The 20,146-nt window shown below is 38.5% G+C and overlaps 1 protein-coding gene across 1 annotated transcript; it reads left to right on the top strand.

Annotated features, from left to right (window-relative positions):
- The first annotated feature begins 9,869 nt into the window (after positions 1 to 9,869).
- Positions 9,870 to 11,687, top strand: LOC122034506 (homeobox-leucine zipper protein HOX15-like). The gene is made up of 3 exons (XM_042593789.1): positions 9,870 to 10,742; positions 10,821 to 10,900; positions 10,984 to 11,687. Exons 1-3 carry the CDS (start codon positions 10,137 to 10,139, stop codon positions 11,198 to 11,200), a joined length of 903 nt encoding a protein of 300 aa, XP_042449723.1. The 5' UTR covers positions 9,870 to 10,136; the 3' UTR covers positions 11,201 to 11,687.
- Positions 11,688 to 20,146: the final 8,459 nt, after the last annotated feature.

The following is a 20,146-nucleotide window of genomic DNA, read 5'->3' as shown; positions in this document are numbered from 1 at the left end:
TATCTAAAACCTTAAGTACCATTGATTCACTAGTGAATAGTTAATTCATAATCTAATTATGAATTAGAGCGCTCAAACTATTCAGTGCTAGAATCAACACTCAAGAGAACCATTTTAGCATCCTTTCGGAAGTTACGGATTCCGTATCTATAAATCATATTCCCAGCTGAATGTATAACTGAGTCTCCAAAATGTAAGTGTTACACCTATTATTTAAAATAGGTTTTAACAAACAAATCAAGAGACTTGTTAATACAAACAAGGAGTCTATGACAACTCAGGATTTAGATTGATCTACATATGATCATCTTAGCGATGTTGATTCGAGTCTTTGTAACGGTACTTAAACATAGACACTTAAATCACATCTGGTCCTTGTCCTATATAATCATATTATATAAAATGCCTCTGCTTAGTGTCATTACACTGATTGTCCGGATAAGACTATCATATTCATAATGTCAGCAAACTGCATTCATGATTTCCAATTAAAGATCCATACTTTAATCAATCATGGACATTTTAAATATATTATCTATGATTTTAATCCTCTTGTATATAACAATCTTATATACTAAAATCATAGTTACATCAATATATTATGGATTTTATACAGATATTCATTTTTATACAAATAAGCATAAAACAATCAAACAATAAAATAAATACTTCTTTTATTTAATTCAGCAATTAATAATAAATATCTGTTTTACGGGCATATTCCCAACAAACTCCCACTTGACCTAAAACAAATGAGACATATCTCTAAGACCCATTCCCTCTAAGTGACCTATGAACATTTTTTCAGGTAATGTCTTGGTGAACGGATCTGCAAGGTTCTCTTTCGACGCTATCTTCATAACGTCGACATCTCCTCGACGTACAATCTCCCTAAGGAGATGATACTTTCTTTCTATGTGCTTGCTTCTTTTATGACTCCGTGGTTCTTTTGAATTTGCCACAGCCCCACTGTTGTCACAATACAGGGTTAATGGTTTATCCATATCTGGAACTATTTCCATATCAGAGTAGAACTTTTTCAGCCAAACCGATTCCTTAGCGGCTTCACAAGCTGCTATATATTCTGCTTCCATGGTAGAATCTGCTATGCTGGATTGTTTAATGCTTCTCCAAACAACTGCTCCTCCACCAAGAATAAATATTGATCCAGACGTCGACTTTCGAGAGTCCTTATCTGACTGGAAATCAGAATCAGTATATCCCAAGGGGTTCAGGACTCCTCCTGAATAGACAAGCATATAGTTTCTTGTTCTTCGTAGGTACTTGAGAATATGTTTTACTGCAACCCAATGATCTAATCCTGGGTTTGACTGGTACCGACTAACCATTCCCACTGCATAGCAAATATCAGGCCTAGTGCACAACATAGCATACATAAAGCTCCCCACTGCTGATGCATATGGGATACGTCTCATATGCTCTTCCTCTTGCAATGTTTTGGGACATTGTGCCTTCGAAAGAGTAATTCCATGTCGGGTTGGTAAGAGACCTTTCTTGGAATTTTGCATCGAAAAACGTGTGAGCACCTTATCAATATAAGTTGCTTGAGATAATGCTAGGAGTTTATTCTTCCTATCCCGAATAATCTGGATCCCAAGAACATAACTTGCTTCTCCCAAATCTTTCATTTGGAATTGCTCAGTCAACCAAGTCTTTACATGAGATAACACTTTTATATCATTCCCAATGAGTAAAATGTCATCTACGTAAAGGGCTAAGAAAACCACACTTTTAGCATTGATGAGCTTGTAAACACAAGGTTCATCAATATTTTGTTGGAATCCATAGGTCTTAATAATCTCATCAAACCTAAGATTCCATGATCTAGATGCTTGCTTAAGTCCGTAAATGGACCTTTGTAGCTTGCAAACTTTTTGCTCATGATCTTTAACTACGAACCCTTCTGGTTGCACCATATAGATGCTTTCTTCAAGAAGACCATTCAAAAAGGCTGTCTTGACATCCATTTGCCAAATCTCATAGTCAAGACAAGTGGCAATGGACAAGAGAATGCGGATAGACTTTATCATGGCAACCGGAGAGAAAGTTTCTTCATAATCAACTCCTTCCTTTTGGGTATAACCCTTTGCCACTAGTCTAGCTTTAAAAGTCTCTACTTCTCCATTCACACCTCTCTTTTTCTTGAAGATCCATTTACATCCTATGGGCCTGACATCTTCAGGTGGATCTACAAGTTCCCAGACCGAATTAGAGTACATTGACTCTATTTCTTGGTTCATGGCTTCTTGCCATTTTTCCTTATCAAGATCATTCATTGCATGTTGATATGATGATGGATCATCATCATTGGTATCGGCTACAACAATATTTGTTTCACCGTCCTGTCTGTAGCGGGCAGGAGTTCTAACAACTCTCCCACTTCGTCTAGGTACCAAACTTTCCTGATTAGGAATAGTGGTTTCTTTTTCTTTCCTATTATCTTCAACAATCATCGGTTGTGAAATGATCTGATCATTTAGCAATTCCTCGAGTACAACTTTACTTCGAGGTTTGAAGTTTGTCATATAGTCATTCTCAAGGAAAGTAGCATGTGTTGATACAAATACTTTCTTTTCTTGTGGGCTAAAAAACAAACCTCCTCTCGTGCCTTTTGGGTAGCCAACAAACAAACACACTTCTGTTCGTGGTTCCAATTTCTCAGATTTCCCTTTTAGTACATGTGCTGGACATCCCCAAATTCTAAAATGGCGGAAACTAGGTTTACGCTCATTCCACATTTCTATTGGGGTCTTAGGGACTGATTTTGATGTTACCACATTCAAAATATAGATCGCTGTTTGTAAAGCGTATCCCCAAAAAGATGTAGGTAGCGAGGCATAACTCATCATGGATCTAACCATATCTAACAAAGTTCGATTCCTTCTTTCGGCAACACCATTTTGTTGCGGAGTTCTAGGAGCCGAGAGATGGGATATAATCCCTTTCTCAATTAGGTGATTCTTGAACTCGGTATCAAGGTACTCACCTCCTCGATCTGATCGAAGTATTTTTAGTGATTTACCTAATTGCTTTTCAGCTTCAGCTAGAAACTCCTTAAACTTTCCAAAAGTTTCTGATTTCCTTTGCATTAGGTAAACATATCCATATCTCGAATAATCATCTATAAATGTGACGAAATATTCATAACCTCCTCGTGCGTGGACATTCAATGGTCCACACACATCAGTATGCACTAACTCAAGTGGTTCTTTGGCCCTTTCGCCCTTCGAAAAGAAAGATCTTTTAGTCATTTTCCCTTCTAGACAAGATTCACAAACTGGTAGAGTGTTAACAATTAACTCTCTCAAAGGACCATCCTTTGTTAGTCTATTTAGCTTATCTAAATTGATATGACCTAACCTAAGGTGCCATAGATATGTTTCATCACTATTTGCAAGCTTTTGCCTTTTGTTAGATTTTGGATAAGCTACTTTGAATAGTTCAGTATTTAATGATAAATTTTCACAAGGCTTAAGGACATATAACCCATTTTTCATACCTGCATGACAAATTTCAAGACCATTTCTTGAAATAGAAATTCCATTTTCATAAAAGGAAATACCAAATAATTGTTCATGCAATTTTGAAATAGAAATCAAATTCCTACAAAATCCAGGAATAAAATAAACATCGTTCAACACTAAATATTTATTTTTAAAATTTAAGCGGGTGACTCCCACTGCCTTGACTGAAACTAATGCCTCATTGCCAACTCTAAGTGTCAACTCCCCATCTGCAAGCTCCTTTAAAGAACTAAGTAGCTGTATAGAAGAACAAACATGATTAGTGGCTCCTGAATCAACTATCCAGAAGGAGGAGTCATCCTCTACTAAACAAGCTTCTAAGACAAGTAAATCAAATTTACCTTTCTTCTTCTCCTTCAACTCTGCGAGGTATTTTGGACAGTTCCTTTTCCAGTGTTCATCTACACCGCAGTGGAAACATTTTCCTTTAGGTTTCTTCTCGGCCTTCTTGCATCTGGTTTTGTTGTTCTTAGACCCATCCTTTGTCTTTTTGAATTTACCACCAGATTTACCACCTTTAGCCATTTTTCTCTTCAAACCTTTTGAAGAATTGGGTTTATTAACAATATTTGCTTCAGCCTTGTTCTTCACAAGCCCTAAGATAGCTTCAAAGGTTTGTAGTTCATTCAGCAGCTGAGTCATCCCATAATTCAGCTTATTCATAATATAGTTGCTGGTGAACGGGATGAAGTCACTAGAGAGCGAATTCAAAATTATGCTCACTTGTGTACCCTCATCAATTACAGCCCCATGCATCTCAGCCTCAGAAAAATAATTTGTCATCTGCATGACATGATCACGAACATGAGTGCCAAGAATCATTCTAGCATTTGTGTACTTTCTTGTGGCCTCATGACGAGCTTGCTCAGATTGTTGCCCAAACATTTCTTGCAGAGATTCCATGATCTCAAAAGCACACTCTTTGGGCTCCATCTTGCTTCTTAGTGCATCAGACATGCTCGCAAGCATATATGCCTTAGCCTTATTGTTGGACGCAATCCAACGATCATACAGTTCTCTAACAGCACGAGTGACATTTGCAGGTGGTACCGGTGGGCATTCCTCTGTAAGAACAAACCTATTGTTCTCACTAACCAACACGATATTAATATTGCTTTTCCACTTAGGAAAGTTTTCCCCAGTCAAAGTATTGTTTGCGAGTAAAGACATAATTGGATTTCCCATTGACATTATTGCTGAATTCAAATAAATAGCATGATTAAATTGTTTGAAAAAAAATATCCATATGTATATATTTAGGAATAGTAAACATGATGTAAGAATGCAAGGATAAAATCAAAAATCCCATATACTATTCCTTCGATAATTCAACTATCCACGAAGAATGATGCCATCGTTTGGAAGGTCACATTGCTTGTTTAGTCAAACCAAGACTCTTCTTGATTAACATATGTGTACCAAAATAACTTTTATTCATACACATATTAACTACCGGAAAAAAAAATTTTGGTCAAAGATATAATCAACAATTTTGATCTCATATCTTTATGAGTAAAAACCTTCGTTTCAAATTTTAGACTTAACTCAAGAGTGCCGCCGTAAGGGTGGGTCAAACTTAAAATACATTAAAAATTCTATCATCAGAGATCTAGCCTTGATATTAAATCAAAACGGACACCACCCGTAGGGTAACGAAATCAAAGCGTTAAGAGGCGCCATTCTAACTCTCACGGTGCTAGACCAACGAAGGAGACCAATAATTACTCATTATTTAATTTCTTAGATAACTAATTATCCACTAATCCTAGATTTTAATAATCATATTATTAATTAGACATCTTATGTCATAATTACCTAGGTCTATAGAATTCTCAATAATTCTAATTAATTGTAACATAAACAATTTATGAATTACAATTATACATGATGTTTGCAACATGCAACATGCGGTATGCTATAATGCACAGAATAGACCCATCTAATTCTAAATGACATATTGCTATTATAAACATAAAACATCATTGAATAATATATGGAATTGAGTTAAAATTGTAATCTTTAATTACCTCTAATTAATAGTTCATGACCTTGAACTATTTTGTCAAAATTATAAAATTAACTAATTGAATTAATTTTATCAACTTTTGAATCCAATTATTTAACTTTCGATAATTACATTAATTATCAAAACTATTAAATAAATTAATTATTTCGAATAAAATAATTATATTCCTATGATTATATTAATTATCAAAACTATATCTCACTTTTGATAGTTATATTAATTATCAAAACTATTAAATATTTAAAAATGGATAATTCAATTTTGTCCACTGAAGTAATCGAAATATTTAACTTTTGATAATTGCATTAATTATCAAAACTATTAAATATATCAACTAGTTTAAATAAAACAATTTTATACTAGAACAGTGGATCTTTTAGGCTAATAAGTGTAAGGTGGAATTAGAAAATTATCCATCCATAAAATCCAAACTCTTTGGTAATTAAAGAAAATAATTTTAGCCTGATCTTAATAATAAAATCAGAAACAAACGGAGTCATAAAATTAGCCAATCACTATCATGCATTAAAAAATATATAATACATGGCATTCAATCAAATATCGAACAAATCATGTGATCATTCATATAAATAAAATATCATAATGTTTTTCAATAACCTGGCTCTGATACCATATGTAGGTATTTAACTGTTCGATGCGCAACGGAAGGTGTGAAAAATAGATTAAACGCCTTTTAAAATTTTTCACAACAAAACAATTTTGTTTAGATCGAACAAAAGATCTTGTTTAATTATAAAATCTCTTATAATTCAACATGCAAACATTATAATATTTTCTTTATAATTCTACAAAATAGAATCTTTACCTTGAGTTCGCACCTAAGATTTGCAGGTCGCCAGAGTTCTTCACAGGTTGCCGGAGTTCTTCCAATGCCACGATCTTCCTCTCCAATTCTTCGAATCAACGGATGGACAAAAGTGTGGGCTAACTCTTTTAACTTTTCTCACAAAATGAACTGTAGAATTTTTCACCAAAAATTCTCTTTTTTCATTCTTTCTTTTTTTTTGTTCGAGAGAGAAAGAGAGATGTATATTATAGTAAGGAGAGAGGGGAACGTGTGTATTATGAACATGGGAGAAAAAGAGGGAAACATGTATTATCGAGTGGGAGAGAAAAGAGGGGAACATGTATACAAAAGTGGAAGAGAAAAAATGGGAACGTGTATTATAAAGTGAGAGAAAATTTATAATATTCACAAATATTGATTTCTCTCTTTTATATTTTATTCGTAATTAAATTACAAATAGAATATCTAAATACTTGATTTTTCTCTTATATATATTTTATTTGTAATCAAATTACAAATAGAATATCCAAATATTTGATTTCACTCTTTTATATTTTATTCGTAATCAAATCACAAATAGAATATTTGTATATTTGATTTCTCTCTCTTTTATATTTTATTTGTAATCAAATTACAAATAGAATATCTGAATATTTGATTTCTCTCTTTTTTATATTTTATTCATAATCAAATTACAAATAGAATATCTGTATATTTGATTTCTCTCTCTTTTATATTTTATTCGTAATCAAATTACAAATAGAATATCTGAATATTTGATTTCTCTCTCTTTTATATTTTATTCGTAATCAAATTACAAATAGAATATCTCCTTTTAGTAAAAATAATAAACAATTTATTAGTTAATAAATTTTGTGAGAATAAATAATTAATCAAATTAATTATTTAAGAGTATCCATCATGATTATACGAAGATGGTTTGGGGACCATGGACCCATAATTTCAAGCTCCAATAAATTTAGATACAATTAATTAAAGCTCTTTAACTAATTATCTAATTTATTAATTCCGAGATTATTCCACTAAAATCCGGAATTGAACTCTTGAGAATTATGGAACATATTTACTCAAAAGATTTGAACAGTCCATTGATATAATCATTACATGTCGATCAACCCTCCGTTCATGGTTCACAAATAGAGCTAGGCGAAATTACCGTTTTACCTCTCTATTTGTATCTAAAACCTTAAGTACCATTGATTCACTAGTGAATAGTTAATTCATAATCTAATTATGAATTAGAGCGCTCAAACTATTCAGTGCTAGAATCAACACTCAAGAGAACCATTTTAGCATCCTTTCGGAAGTTACGGATTCCGTATCTATAAATCATATTCCCAGCTGAATGTATAACTGAGTCTCCAAAATGTAAGTGTTACACCTATTATTTAAAATAGGTTTTAACAAACAAATCAAGAGACTTGTTAATACAAACAAGGAGTCTATGACAACTCAGGATTTAGATTGATCTACATATGATCATCTTAGCGATGTTGATTCGAGTCTTTGTAACGGTACTTAAACATAGACACTTAAATCACATCTGGTCCTTGTCCTATATAATCATATTATATAAAATGCCTCTGCTTAGTGTCATTACACTGATTGTCCGGATAAGACTATCATATTCATAATGTCAGCAAACTGCATTCATGATTTCCAATTAAAGATCCATACTTTAATCAATCATGGACATTTTAAATATATTATCTATGATTTTAATCCTCTTGTATATAACAATCTTATATACTAAAATCATAGTTACATCAATATATTATGGATTTTATACAGATATTCATTTTTATACAAATAAGCATAAAACAATCAAACAATAAAATAAATACTTCTTTTATTTAATTCAGCAATTAATAATAAATATCTGTTTTACGGGCATATTCCCAACAAATACTGCCTGCACCATCACAGCTACCAATTTGTCGAAATCTTCCTTTGTCATAGTGATGACGTTGGGTCTTCCGGTGTCATCCATCCTAACGTCTCACTTCATGTCTTAACTCAGTGTTCCCATAAATTATGTCAATTTGTCTCTGCCTGAGATCACTTATGAATGAACCACTGATAAGTTGGCATCGATGTTATCATCATTTACCTTGGTGCAACGTGGGCTTGTAGGGTTCACCGTCGGAGCCTGGAGAGAGAGCACTGAAAGAGAGGGATAGAATGACGATTTGGGATTCCCCAGCACAATCACTTCGATGCTCAAACAAGTCTTACGTGGAGGAAGAAGAAAGAAGGGGAAGATGAATAATAGTCTAGGATTTGTGGATGTGTGTGTGCACATACCTATGCCCATAGGATCGAGCTACCTTTTATAGAGTTGCGACTATACTCTACATGTCTTGACATCCCTGATAGCATTACTCATGTTCCTTGAAATAAATGGTCATGTTACCCACCATTCTCGGATTAAATGGTTAGCATTACCATGTTCTTTGAGGAGCAACACTATGTTGTCCGTATCTTCAACAAACAATAACTTATCACCTTAATTGTCATTGCCAGTAGTCGAGTGTACTACTCCAATTAGTTGGAGTGATTCAGAATTGAGATCATCGTGGAGACGGGGTTGCTTAGAGTCGGGACTACATGGAGTTGGGTCGCTTGGAGTCGAGTTGTTTGGAGTCGGGGCTGCCTAGATCCGGGGATGACTTTGATCCAGGAGCGATGCAGTACTAGGCTGATAAAAATAACTGGAGGATACAAAATCGAGAATCGACTTCCTGTTGATTTTAATCATCACCTCAACGGAATTATTAACCTTCTCACCAAGGATATTACATAGGATCATGGAGTTTTTTTTTCCCAAGAGAATCTTGGATAGTTTCTGGAAGACTCGCTCTACCGTCAAGGTCAGAAAAGTATTTAAATTCTCATCATGAGAATTTATTCTCGAATATTTGGTGAAATTTTGCACTGAAAAATTGTAATCCTAATTCCTACTACTTTTTCCTTCTTTGGTTGCATGATGAGTCGCATGCATCAACATCTTATCGCCACCGCCCCCCGCTCCATTTTCATTTGCTTTTTGTTTTTCTCATCACCTCCCCTGTTCAATTACAGACTTTGTTTCACATACGACTCATTAACTTAGAATAAGCAAAGCGAATGTCGTTTTTGCGTAGTACTTAAATTTTATAGAGGTCTAAGTCAATACTAAACTTTTAATCACTTTTAAATATTATATGGAATAACACGGATAAAGGGGATGCCAAGGCCTACACGGAGAAAGGGGATGCCAAGGCCTACATGTAAAAAGAGTTCCCCCATGTACTACTTGCCAAGCAGAAAAATGTTATTCTGATAGAGACATCCAAAAATTTCAGCAGATTTGAGAATTTGGCGTTCACCACGGGTTCCAAATTAACCAACTATCTCGAGTATCAACTGCGCTGCGCCCTAGGAATTTCATCAAGAGTTCAAAGGAATAACATTGAGCCAGTCAACACGAGTTATTCTTCTTTACAGACCAAGCACATTGCCCTCTCGGACCTTGTGTGCAATCGCACCGTCTCTCGGTCCCAATGTTGCACATTTGCACAGTGCGGTAGAAAAATTGAAAGATAGGATGACGAACGCCAGGAACTGATCAGCTTCCTGTTTGGAGCTTACGTGTAAAGCGGTAGAAGGCTGACTAGAAAAAGGGCAGGCTGAGAAAAAAATAAAATCATGAGCAGCCAGCCACCGCGAGAACGGTAGGTGCGACCAAAGGTTGTGTATGTATTGTGCAAGAGGGGGCAACGATGATGACACGCTCAATTTGATGTGTTGCGAAGTCTTGGTTTACCCTCTTACGCCATCTTTATGCGAAGAGTGGCCGGTCCTCTATGGAATCTTTTCCCCGTCGTACTCTAGTTTGCCGACGTCCAAAAACAGATGCAAAATCCTTTCTTTCTGCAGGAAAAATCGTCTTCCCCACTTCATCATGTTTTCTTCACCCCTCTATATAAATAGAAAACCAGAGAGACAGCGAAGCGTGCAATTAAACATGGCCATGAGCCAGGAGGGCGCCTGCGACATCAGCCTTTCCCTCGAGCTGAGCATTGGCGGGAGCTGGAGGAGCGCCAAGGAGTGCTCCGAGCCCTGTTTCACATTTAGCCTCAGCGACAGCTTCGGAGCTAGTGATGTTGGTTTCTCTGTTAAGAAAGAAACTGTTAGTCGTGATATAGCATGCGAGGAGGTGGAAGCGGAGAGGCTGTCGTCGTTCCGCAGCGGTGGAAGCGACGAGGACGACGACGTTGGCGCGAGGAAGAAGCTTAGGCTCACAAAGGAGCAGTCTGCTCTGTTAGAGAACAGATTCAAGGAGCACAGCACCATAAATACGGTAACTAATAAAACTCCAGGTCAATTTGCATGCCGCTCACTAGTTTGATTTATTGTTTACTCTGGTGTGCGTGCTCAGAGGCAAAAGCATGCCCTGGCTGAGCAACTCAGTCTCCGGCCACGGCAGATCGAAGTATGGTTTCAGAATAGACGGGCAAGGTTCGTCTCTAAATCCATGCAATTTTAATGTGATAAAAAGAAAAGAAGCGCGAGGGAATTAGCTCTGTTGTGGAACATGTCAGGACTAAGCTGAAGCAGATGGAAGTGGACTGCGAGTTCCTAAAGAAACGCTGCCAGAAGTTGAGCGACGAGAACCGGAGGCTGCACAAAGAGCTACAACAGATAAAGACTCTGATCAAAGCTACACCATCTCACATGAGCTTCCCTGCTGCAGTCAACCTCACCGTCTGCCCTTCCTGTGAGAGCAGAGGTCACAGTGCTGGCAATGACCAAGACTAAGTCATTTAGGACAACTTTGAAGCCACAGCAGCCCAAGTTCCTCGTTTTTTTGCTTGGAACGCAAACATTGCAGTGAAGCGAAGCATCATCAAAGTGAATATTTTGACTTTAATTTCTCGCCATTAATGGTCGGCCAATATGTGAAATGTAACCCGTAGTGCAATGGTTCGCATGAGTGCGGCGGCTCAGTCGCCAATCATGCATGACTGTAGTCTGTAGTGTGCCATTACTTTGCTAGCAAGAACACGTTTGATAATTTGAGTTGCAAGCTGATTGGGACAGGCAGCCATGGATATTAATGGCCGTCTGCGGATAAGAAGGAATTAAGGGCACGTGAAGCTGACACAGTTCGATTCAGCACGAGCACTCCCCTCGCTACGTGATAAGCTATAACCGAATTGGTTCAGTGCAGGGAATATTATGGGAGACTTCAGCGAGAACATATGCTGTCTGCCACTTTCAATGTGGACGCCATTGCAGTTTGTAATTATCTGAAGTGGGTGACTAACGTGAGGTACTAAGAAAAATTCCCACAAATTGGGAAAAAGGCACCATTGAGAGGCACCGCTAAAGGTATACAGGTACAAGTGCAGTGTCCAGCAACGAAAATGAATTGGGAAAAAGGCACCATTGAGAGGCACCGCTAAAGGTATACAGGTACAAGTGCAGTGTCCAGCAACGAATCATTTTCAATCTTTCTATCTTTGCTTAGGAAAAGGAGTGCAAACATACAAGCTAGCAAAAAAGTTAAAGCACAGATATCTTTCTTTAGTAATGCGAGTTTAACAAGCGCCCATTGCCAAATGTACGCCACAAGGCTATTAAGAAGATGCAATTGCATATCGTTAAAAAAAAAATGAAATCGTCCAACTTTGGGGACCATCAACTTAAGTAGTTTGTTCCATGGGGTTGGCCGGCCACCCTATAATTAGTTAGCATAAATTGAATAACTAACAAAAAACTTAATGAATTTGCACCGGAAAGGAATCCATAGTTTCCAGTTTTTTGCTGATAAGCTCACATTATATCCAAGGCAAACAAGTGAAGGAAAATACTGTGCTGTATAATCGTGCTAATTCAGAAGATTGATTGTAGATTATGCCCAGGAACCGCATCAATCAATTAATAGAATTAATTTTATTCTGTCTATGGAAACACAATACTAGCTAGTATATATAATACCTTGACAAGTTTTATATACCTAAACTATATATGTTGATTTTGTCTATGTTGGGTTCTTCGGGTCACGAAACCCGCTTTTTCGCGTCGCGGAAATCCCGAAACCTCCGCCACCGGATCCGTGCGAAAAATAAAATTTCGAAAAACTACGAGTACGAGTTTACAAACTCTAGATCTACATTAGAGTGTTGGTGCAATATTCCCTAGGTCAAGGTTAGGGCCGAACCCGAACCCGACCCATATAACCCGAAAATCCGATTCAAAACGACTTTTTTGGGCTATTTTCCCTATAATTCTTCACTTTTATCTCAATATTCCATCATTATCATACAAACATGATATTAATATACATAAAAACATCTAAATTTTTAAAATAAAATTTGCTTTAACTCAAAAACCCACAAAATGAGTCAAGCTCGAGTCTTGATGATTTGGTTTCGATGTTTGACAATACTTGTAGATAACACATGAACATTGCAGGTGCAATTGTTCATGTGGGGAGATTGTGAAGGAGAGTCAAGTAGGTCAAGGTTGACTGGATACTTGACTGAAAATCCTAGTGAGTGAAGCTAGCTAGGTGAAAGTCCTGGTGAGTGAAGCCAGGCAGAAGGAAACCCTAGTGAGTGAAGCTAGGTGAAAGTTCTGGTGAGTGAAGCCAGGCAGAAGGAAACCCTAGTGAGTAAAACTAGGTGAAAGTCCTGGTTAGTGAAGCCAGGCAGATGAGAAGACCTAGTGAGTGAAGCTAGGCAGAAGGGAAATCCTGGTGAGTGAAGCCAGGTGGAAGTCCTAGTGAGTGAAGTCAGGCACGGGGAAATCCAGATGGGTCAAGGTTGACCAGACGTCTGGTGAAAGTCCAAGTAGATCAAAGAAATTGACCGTATACTTGGCAAGAGGAGAAAAGTCCAAGTAGGTCAAAGGGATTGACTAGACACTTGGTGAGAGAGTCCTAGCTGGTCAAGGGTGGTCGGATGCTAGGTTTTATGTACCAACAAGTCATGGTTGACTGGATGTTGATTTAGGAGGCTTTGGACTTGATTTTGGGCAAAAACCAAGATCTGGATCGATCAGCCGATTGATCCAGCAGATCTGGATCGATCAGCCGATCGATTCAGCAAATCTGGATCGATCAGCTGATCGATCCAACAGATCTGGATCGATCAGTCGATCAATTCAGCAGATCTGGATCGATCAGTCGATCGATTGGATCATGCCCAATCGATGAGCTGATCGATCGGGTGAGTCCCCACGAATAGAACCCCTTTGGATCGATCCGTGGATCGATCCAAAGGTCCCAATCGATCAGTGGATTGATTGGGAGCTGATGTTTGTGCGCGATAAGCCCTGGATCGATCAACCGATCGATCCAGGCTATTCCAGAGAGCACAGAGGCACTCTGGATCGATCGGTTGATCGATCCAAAGCCTTCCCGATCGATTGGGAGCAATCCAATCGATCGAGATCCGACCGTTGGCGTCGTATTTAGCTGCAGGCGAGCGTTTCCTTCAGCAGTGCTTACACGATTCATCTCCGATCTTCGCCAGCGACTCCACAGCTCTCTCTCAAGTTCAGATCGCCAGTTCTTGAAGATTCTTGGAGGTTCTTCCAAGTCAAGAGGCGGATCAAAAGTAAGAAGAGAAGTTAGGGTTAGGGTTTATTGTAAGCTTTTGCTTGTATTTCATATCCTTTCCTTTCTTCTTGTATTGAGAGTTTGTAAGGGCTTCTCCGCCTTCGGTAGTTACCGTAGAGGAGTGCGTTTCATAGTGGAGGGTGCGTGAGTGTGTGGATCCTTGGATTAGTCACCTCTTGTGAGGTGGATACTAAGTAAAATCCCTAGAGTTAGCGTTGTGTGTTTGTTTTCTTGTATTTCCGCTGCACATCATCGCAAGAGGCAAGCAACGACGAGCACGAGATCGCGCGGAGCTATTCACCCCCCCTCTAGCTCCATATTTGGTCCCAACAAGTGGTATCAGAGCCAGGTTGCTCTTCACCGGAATTATCGCCGGAAGGGGCAAACAAAACAAGCAAAGCTAGAGGGTGAAGAAGTTGGAGCAAATTCATCAAAGTCAAAGAATTCAAGAATCTCAACTTCAAGATGCAATTCCAAGATGGACTTGGATTTGACACAAGGGTGGCTCCACCGTACACATCTACTAGCTTCGATCTTTGGAAATCAAGGATCGAAAACTTCTTAATGGTGAAGATAGAGCAATGGTTTGCTCTAATGGAAGGCTTCGAGGCTCCAAGAAATTCAAAGGGCAAAGTCCTCAAGAAAAGCAAATGGAGCCAAGAGCAAATCCAAAGATGTGAGGTCAATGATAAAGTGACTAAGCTTTTGGTCAATCTATTGCCTAGCCACATTCTTGGAAAAATTGGAGAGTTCAAGGATGCCAAGGAGGTTTGGAGCAAATTGGCATCAATCCATGAGATCCCCTCCACTGTACCGAATCAAGAGGAATCCAAAGAGGGCGACTCATTGGATCAAGACCAAGAGGAGGACTCCGAAGTTGAGAGATGCTCAACTTCCGAAGAAGAAGTCAAAGAAGAAGCTTCATCTTCAAAGGGATGCAATGAAGAGGGCAAGGAGGGAGCATACTCCTTGTTCCATGTACAAGATGAAGATGAAGAAATCTCCACCTCTAGGATTGAGGGGGAGCAACTTTTGGTGACACCGGATCAAGTAGAAGGAGAAGTCTCCACATCCGGGTCAAGAAGAGAAGAGGATGAAGAAGCTTCCACCTCCACAAATCAAGACATATATATCTATTGGAGGAGAATCATCATCGGATCAAGAGGAAGCCTCCGCATCCGGATCCAAAGGAGAAGAAGCCACCCCTACACAAGAAGGTATAAATAGTTCATTTAATAATAAAAATCATATCATATGCTTTGAATGTAGGGAACATGGGCATTACAAGAGTAAATGCCCTAAATTGGCCAAGAAGAAGGGCCAAGTGGCACAAAAGGGCAAGGAGAAGCCTAAGGAGACCACTCCCAGAATAAAGAAGAGCAAGGAGTACATTGTGTGCTTTTTGTGCAATCAAAAGGGGCATTACCGGAGTCAATGTCCCAAGGGGAAGAAGGCGGTCAAGGCTCAAGGAGGAAGAACACCTCAAGGGGGAGTCTCCAAGGTAAAAAGAAAGGTATCATTTATTAAGCCTACTCCCTTGAACAATGGTAAAAAGCATGCTAAGTCAAGTCTTTATCATTTTAATGCTATTTACCATAAAAATAGAGAGCATGACAGCATTAAGGAAACACACATGGCTCTCCATGCTAAAACTACTACACCTAGGGTTAGGAAGGTAGATGAAATTTTAGACAAGAACTCTAAGGATTTTAGCTACAAGCCTAGAAACAAAAATGCTCATGGACTTAATGGAAAACCAAAAACTAAGGACTTGGTGATGGAAAATCAAGTCTTGAGATCAAGACTTGACAAACTAGAAAAGACCCTAAAAAGGATGGAAAATCTCCTTAAAGGGCAAAATGAGCAAAATCTAGGTTTAGAACAATAAGGGTCATCCAAGGGTCATAGAGGTTTGGGATACAAACCTAAAACCAAAAAGGATGTACCTACTTACCATAGAGTTCCATATAGTTATGGAACAAACCCTAGGTCTAGTGGTCAAGTCAAGAATACTAGGGAGGTTATTCATAAGAGTATTTTTGCAACAAATGTGACTAAGACTTCTAAGAAGTCCAAGAAAGTCACAAAGAAGGTCACAAGGGAAGCAATCCCTAGGGTTGACCTAGAAAATGTGACCAAGGCTTCTAAGAAGCCAAACAAGGTCACTAGGAAGGTAACTAGGGAAGTTATCCCTAGTGAGTACCTAGAGCATCTAAGGAGCATCAATAGGTTTTGGGTTCCTAGGAGCATCTTCTCTACCCCATAGATGGGTTAGAGAGTGTCAACTCTAAGTGAAAGGGTAGTCAACCCAATCATGATGAAGTTGACACTCAAGGAGCATTTTCAAGGTTATTATTAACCTTTGAAAATGAAAAGGATAAAGGGGTTTACTCTTGGAAAGAGTAAAATATGTCATATTTTGAGAAATTAGATGAAATTTTAAATGACACAATTTGAGAAAATCATAAGAACTACCCAGTTGGGATTTTGGTATGTTCCTAGGAAGTTAAAGGTAAATTTAAGCCTTAACTCAATTGATCACTCTTTAAAAAGAGTAAATTGTGTCAAAATTTGATGAATATACTTAATTTAAATTGGCACAAATTAGGAAAAGCAAAAGAAATGTCCAATTTGGTTTTTGACATTTTCTTGGGAAATAGTGGGCAATCTAGGGTTTAAATTTTTAAGTTAGCTAAGGGTTAAGAATACTTAGGTAGGTAATCTAGGTATTTTATCTATGCTAACTTACCATGCTTTGCTTGCCCATCAAATGCCATGACATCATATTTATTTATTTGTGTTTGCACTCGTGCCCTATTATGAAAAACACAAAAATATCATGTCATGTCATCCATACATCATATAGTTATAAGAAATTTTCTTTTGAAAATTATTTATTTTTGATGTATGCCATAACGTCATCATGCATCATTTTAATTCCTTGTTTATTAAGGACTAATGGCATTAATTAACAAGTAACATCCTTGGTGGATGTCTATAATTCAAAAATGCCTAGATAGATATGCATGATCCCTATATTAGGACAAAACCAAACTTTACATCTCACAAACACTTATAAGGTGACTTGTATGTGGTTTAGTGCACATTAGATACAAGTGAGATGTTAGGATGATGAACAAAACTCAAGATGTTGATTTAGTGCATTCTTTTGAGTTCTAAGTTCATCAAAACACATAGGTATGTGTTTTCCCATCATTGGGAAAGCTAATGTACAAGTCATGTGCATTATGCTCAAGGAACATGGTGGGATATTGATTTTGAAAATGTTTTTGAATATATTTTGGAAAACATTGGTGAAGGCTATCTTTTGATAGTAATCACCATTGAATAGTTAGACACAAACTAGAAGAAAACACTAAAATTTTTGCAAGTTCTCTAGTTTGTGTCAATCTTGGAAAATATGAAGTATTTTCTTATAAAATTATTTTTTTCATAATAATATATGTTCTAAATAATGTTTACACAAATTTTCATGATTTTTGGATTTTTGTAGAATTTTCTAGGGGTTTCTGAAGTTGACTGAAATAGAATTTCAACAACTATCAGAACTCCAATCGATCACCCGATCGATTGGAGTGCCTCAATCGATCAGCCAATCGATTGAGAAGGCCATTCTCATGAGCAAAAGCTCGCTGAATCGATCAGTCGATTGATCCAGACTGGCTGAATCGATCAGTGGATCGATTCAAGGCAGTTCAATCGATTGGGACCCAACTCCAATCGATTGAGGAAGCTGATTTTCGCTGGGAAAGCCTGATTTCAGCATTCCAAACCAAGTTTAGTCTAGGTAACCATTCCAAACCCATCAAAATACATTTGTATACATAAAAAGGGTGTTTTCATGTTGAAAACAAGGATGGATTGGTTAAGAAAGACTAAATTAAAGTTTAGGTCGAGGGTTGCTTCAAATTTTGAACATTTGACCCTCTAAACTTCTAAATTTGGGTTTCCTAAAGGTTTAGGAATTCCAAGTCATTGTTGGTGCAATGACAGAAGGTACGACCATGTCTTTAGGGGGAGGTACTTTTTAAGGACATAAAATTATTTTTCATACACCTTGGGAGGTGGTTAACATTCTTTTAGAAAAAATGCTCAAGGTTGGGCATTGAAATTAATGGGGAGTGGATATCCTCATTGTTTAAGTGGAGTTTGCTCATGGATGAGCATTTGATTAAAAAAAATGAAGGGTATGTGACCTTCATTTGGGTTATTCAAGTGGTTAATGCTCAAGAGTGAGCATTGATGATAATGAAGGGTATAAGATCTTTATTATCATGTTGATCACAACGAGTGAAGTTGTGAACAACGATAAGCAACTCTTCAGGGGAAGAGGTTGTGGTTGATGTGTGCCCAAAGATGGGGGGCATGTTTATGATGTGTGCCAATAGGGGGAGAATGCATGGTTAAGTTAGGCCTTCAGTACCTAAAGGGGGAGTTTGCTCTCTAGAAAAGGAGAAGAATGGAGGGAACCATCATTCAGATATTGGCATGAAGGGAGTTGAGGCTATGGGATTAGCTTAATTTCCTAACTTAACATGTGGTATTGTCAAACATCAAAAAGGGGGAGATTGTTGGTGCAATATTCCCTAGGTCAAGGTTGACCTGTTTGACTGGGCTTGAAGTGAGTTAAGCTCGAGTCTTGATGATTTGGTTTCGATGTTTGACAATACTTGTAGACAACACATGAACATTGCAGGTGTAATTGTTCATGTGGGGAGATTGTGAAGAAGAGTCAAGTAGGTCAAGGTTGACTGGATACTTGACTGAAAATCTTAGTGAGTGAAGCTAGGTGAATGTCCTGGTGAGTGAAGCCAGGCAGAAGGAAACCCTAGTGAGTGAAGCTAGGTGAAAGTCCTGGTGAGTGAAGCCAGGCAGAAGGAAACCCTAGTGAGTGAAGCTAGGTAGAAGGAAACCCTAGTGAGTGAAGCTAGGTGAAAGTCCTGGTGAGTGAAGCCAGGCAGATGAGAAGACCTAGTGAGTGAAGTTAGGCAGAAGGAAAATCCTGGTGAGTGAAGCCAGGTGGAAGTCCTGGTGAGTGAAGCTAGGCACGAGGAAATCCAGATGGGTGAAGGTTGACTAGACGTCTAGTGAAAGTCCAAGAAGGTCAAAGGGATTGACCGGATACTTAGCAAGAGGAGAAAAGTCCAAGTAGGTCAAAGGGATTGACCAGACACTTGGTGAGAGAGTCCTAGCTGGTCAAGGGTGGCCGGATGCTAGGTTTTATATACCAACAAATCATGGTTGACTAGATGTTGATTTAGGGGGCTTTGGACTTGATTTTGGGCAAAAACCAAGATCTGGATTGATCAGTCGATTGATCCAGCAGATCTGGATCGATCAGTCGATTGATTCAGCAGATCTGGATCGATCAGTCGATCGATTGGATCATGCCCAATCGATCAGCTGATCGATCGGGTGAGTCCCCACGAACAGAACCCCTTTGGATCGATCCGTGGATCGATCCAGAGGTCCCAATCGATCAGTGGATCGATTGGGAGCTGATGTTTGTGCGCGATAACCCCTGGATCGATCAGCCAATCGATCCAGGCTATTCCAGAGAGCACAGAGGCACTCTGGATCGATCGGTTGATCGATCCAAAGCCTCCCCGATCGATTGGGAGCAATCCAATCGATCGGGATCCGACCGTTGGCGTCGTATTTAGCTGCAGGCGAGCGTTTCCTTCAGAAGTGCTTACACGATTCATCTCCGATCTTCACCAGCGACTCCACAGCTCTCTCTCAAGTTCAGATCGCCAGTTCTTGAAGATTCTGGGAGGTTCTTCCAAGTCAAGAGGCGGATCAAAAGCAAGAAGAGAAGTTAGGGTTAGGGTTTATTGTAAGCTTTTGCTTGTATTTCATATCCTTTCCTTTCTTCTTGTATTGAGAGTTTGTAAGAGCTTCTCCGCCTTCGGTAGTTACTGTAGAGGAGTGTGTTTCATAGTGGAGGATGCGTGAGTGTGTGGATCCTTGGATTAGTCACCTCTTGTGAGGTGGATACCAAGTAAAATCCCTAGAGTTAGCGTTGTGTGTTTGTTTTCTTGTATTACCGCTGCACATCATCGCAAGAGGCAAGCAACGACGAGCACGAGATCGCGCGGAGCTATTCAGCCCCCCTCTAG

Source organism: Zingiber officinale, chromosome 11B (assembly GCF_018446385.1).
Source record: "Zingiber officinale cultivar Zhangliang chromosome 11B, Zo_v1.1, whole genome shotgun sequence".
Classification (NCBI taxonomy): Eukaryota; Viridiplantae; Streptophyta; class Magnoliopsida; order Zingiberales; family Zingiberaceae; genus Zingiber; species Zingiber officinale.
Note: the sequence above shows the minus strand (reverse complement) of the source record. Positions and strands in the feature narration are given on the sequence as shown.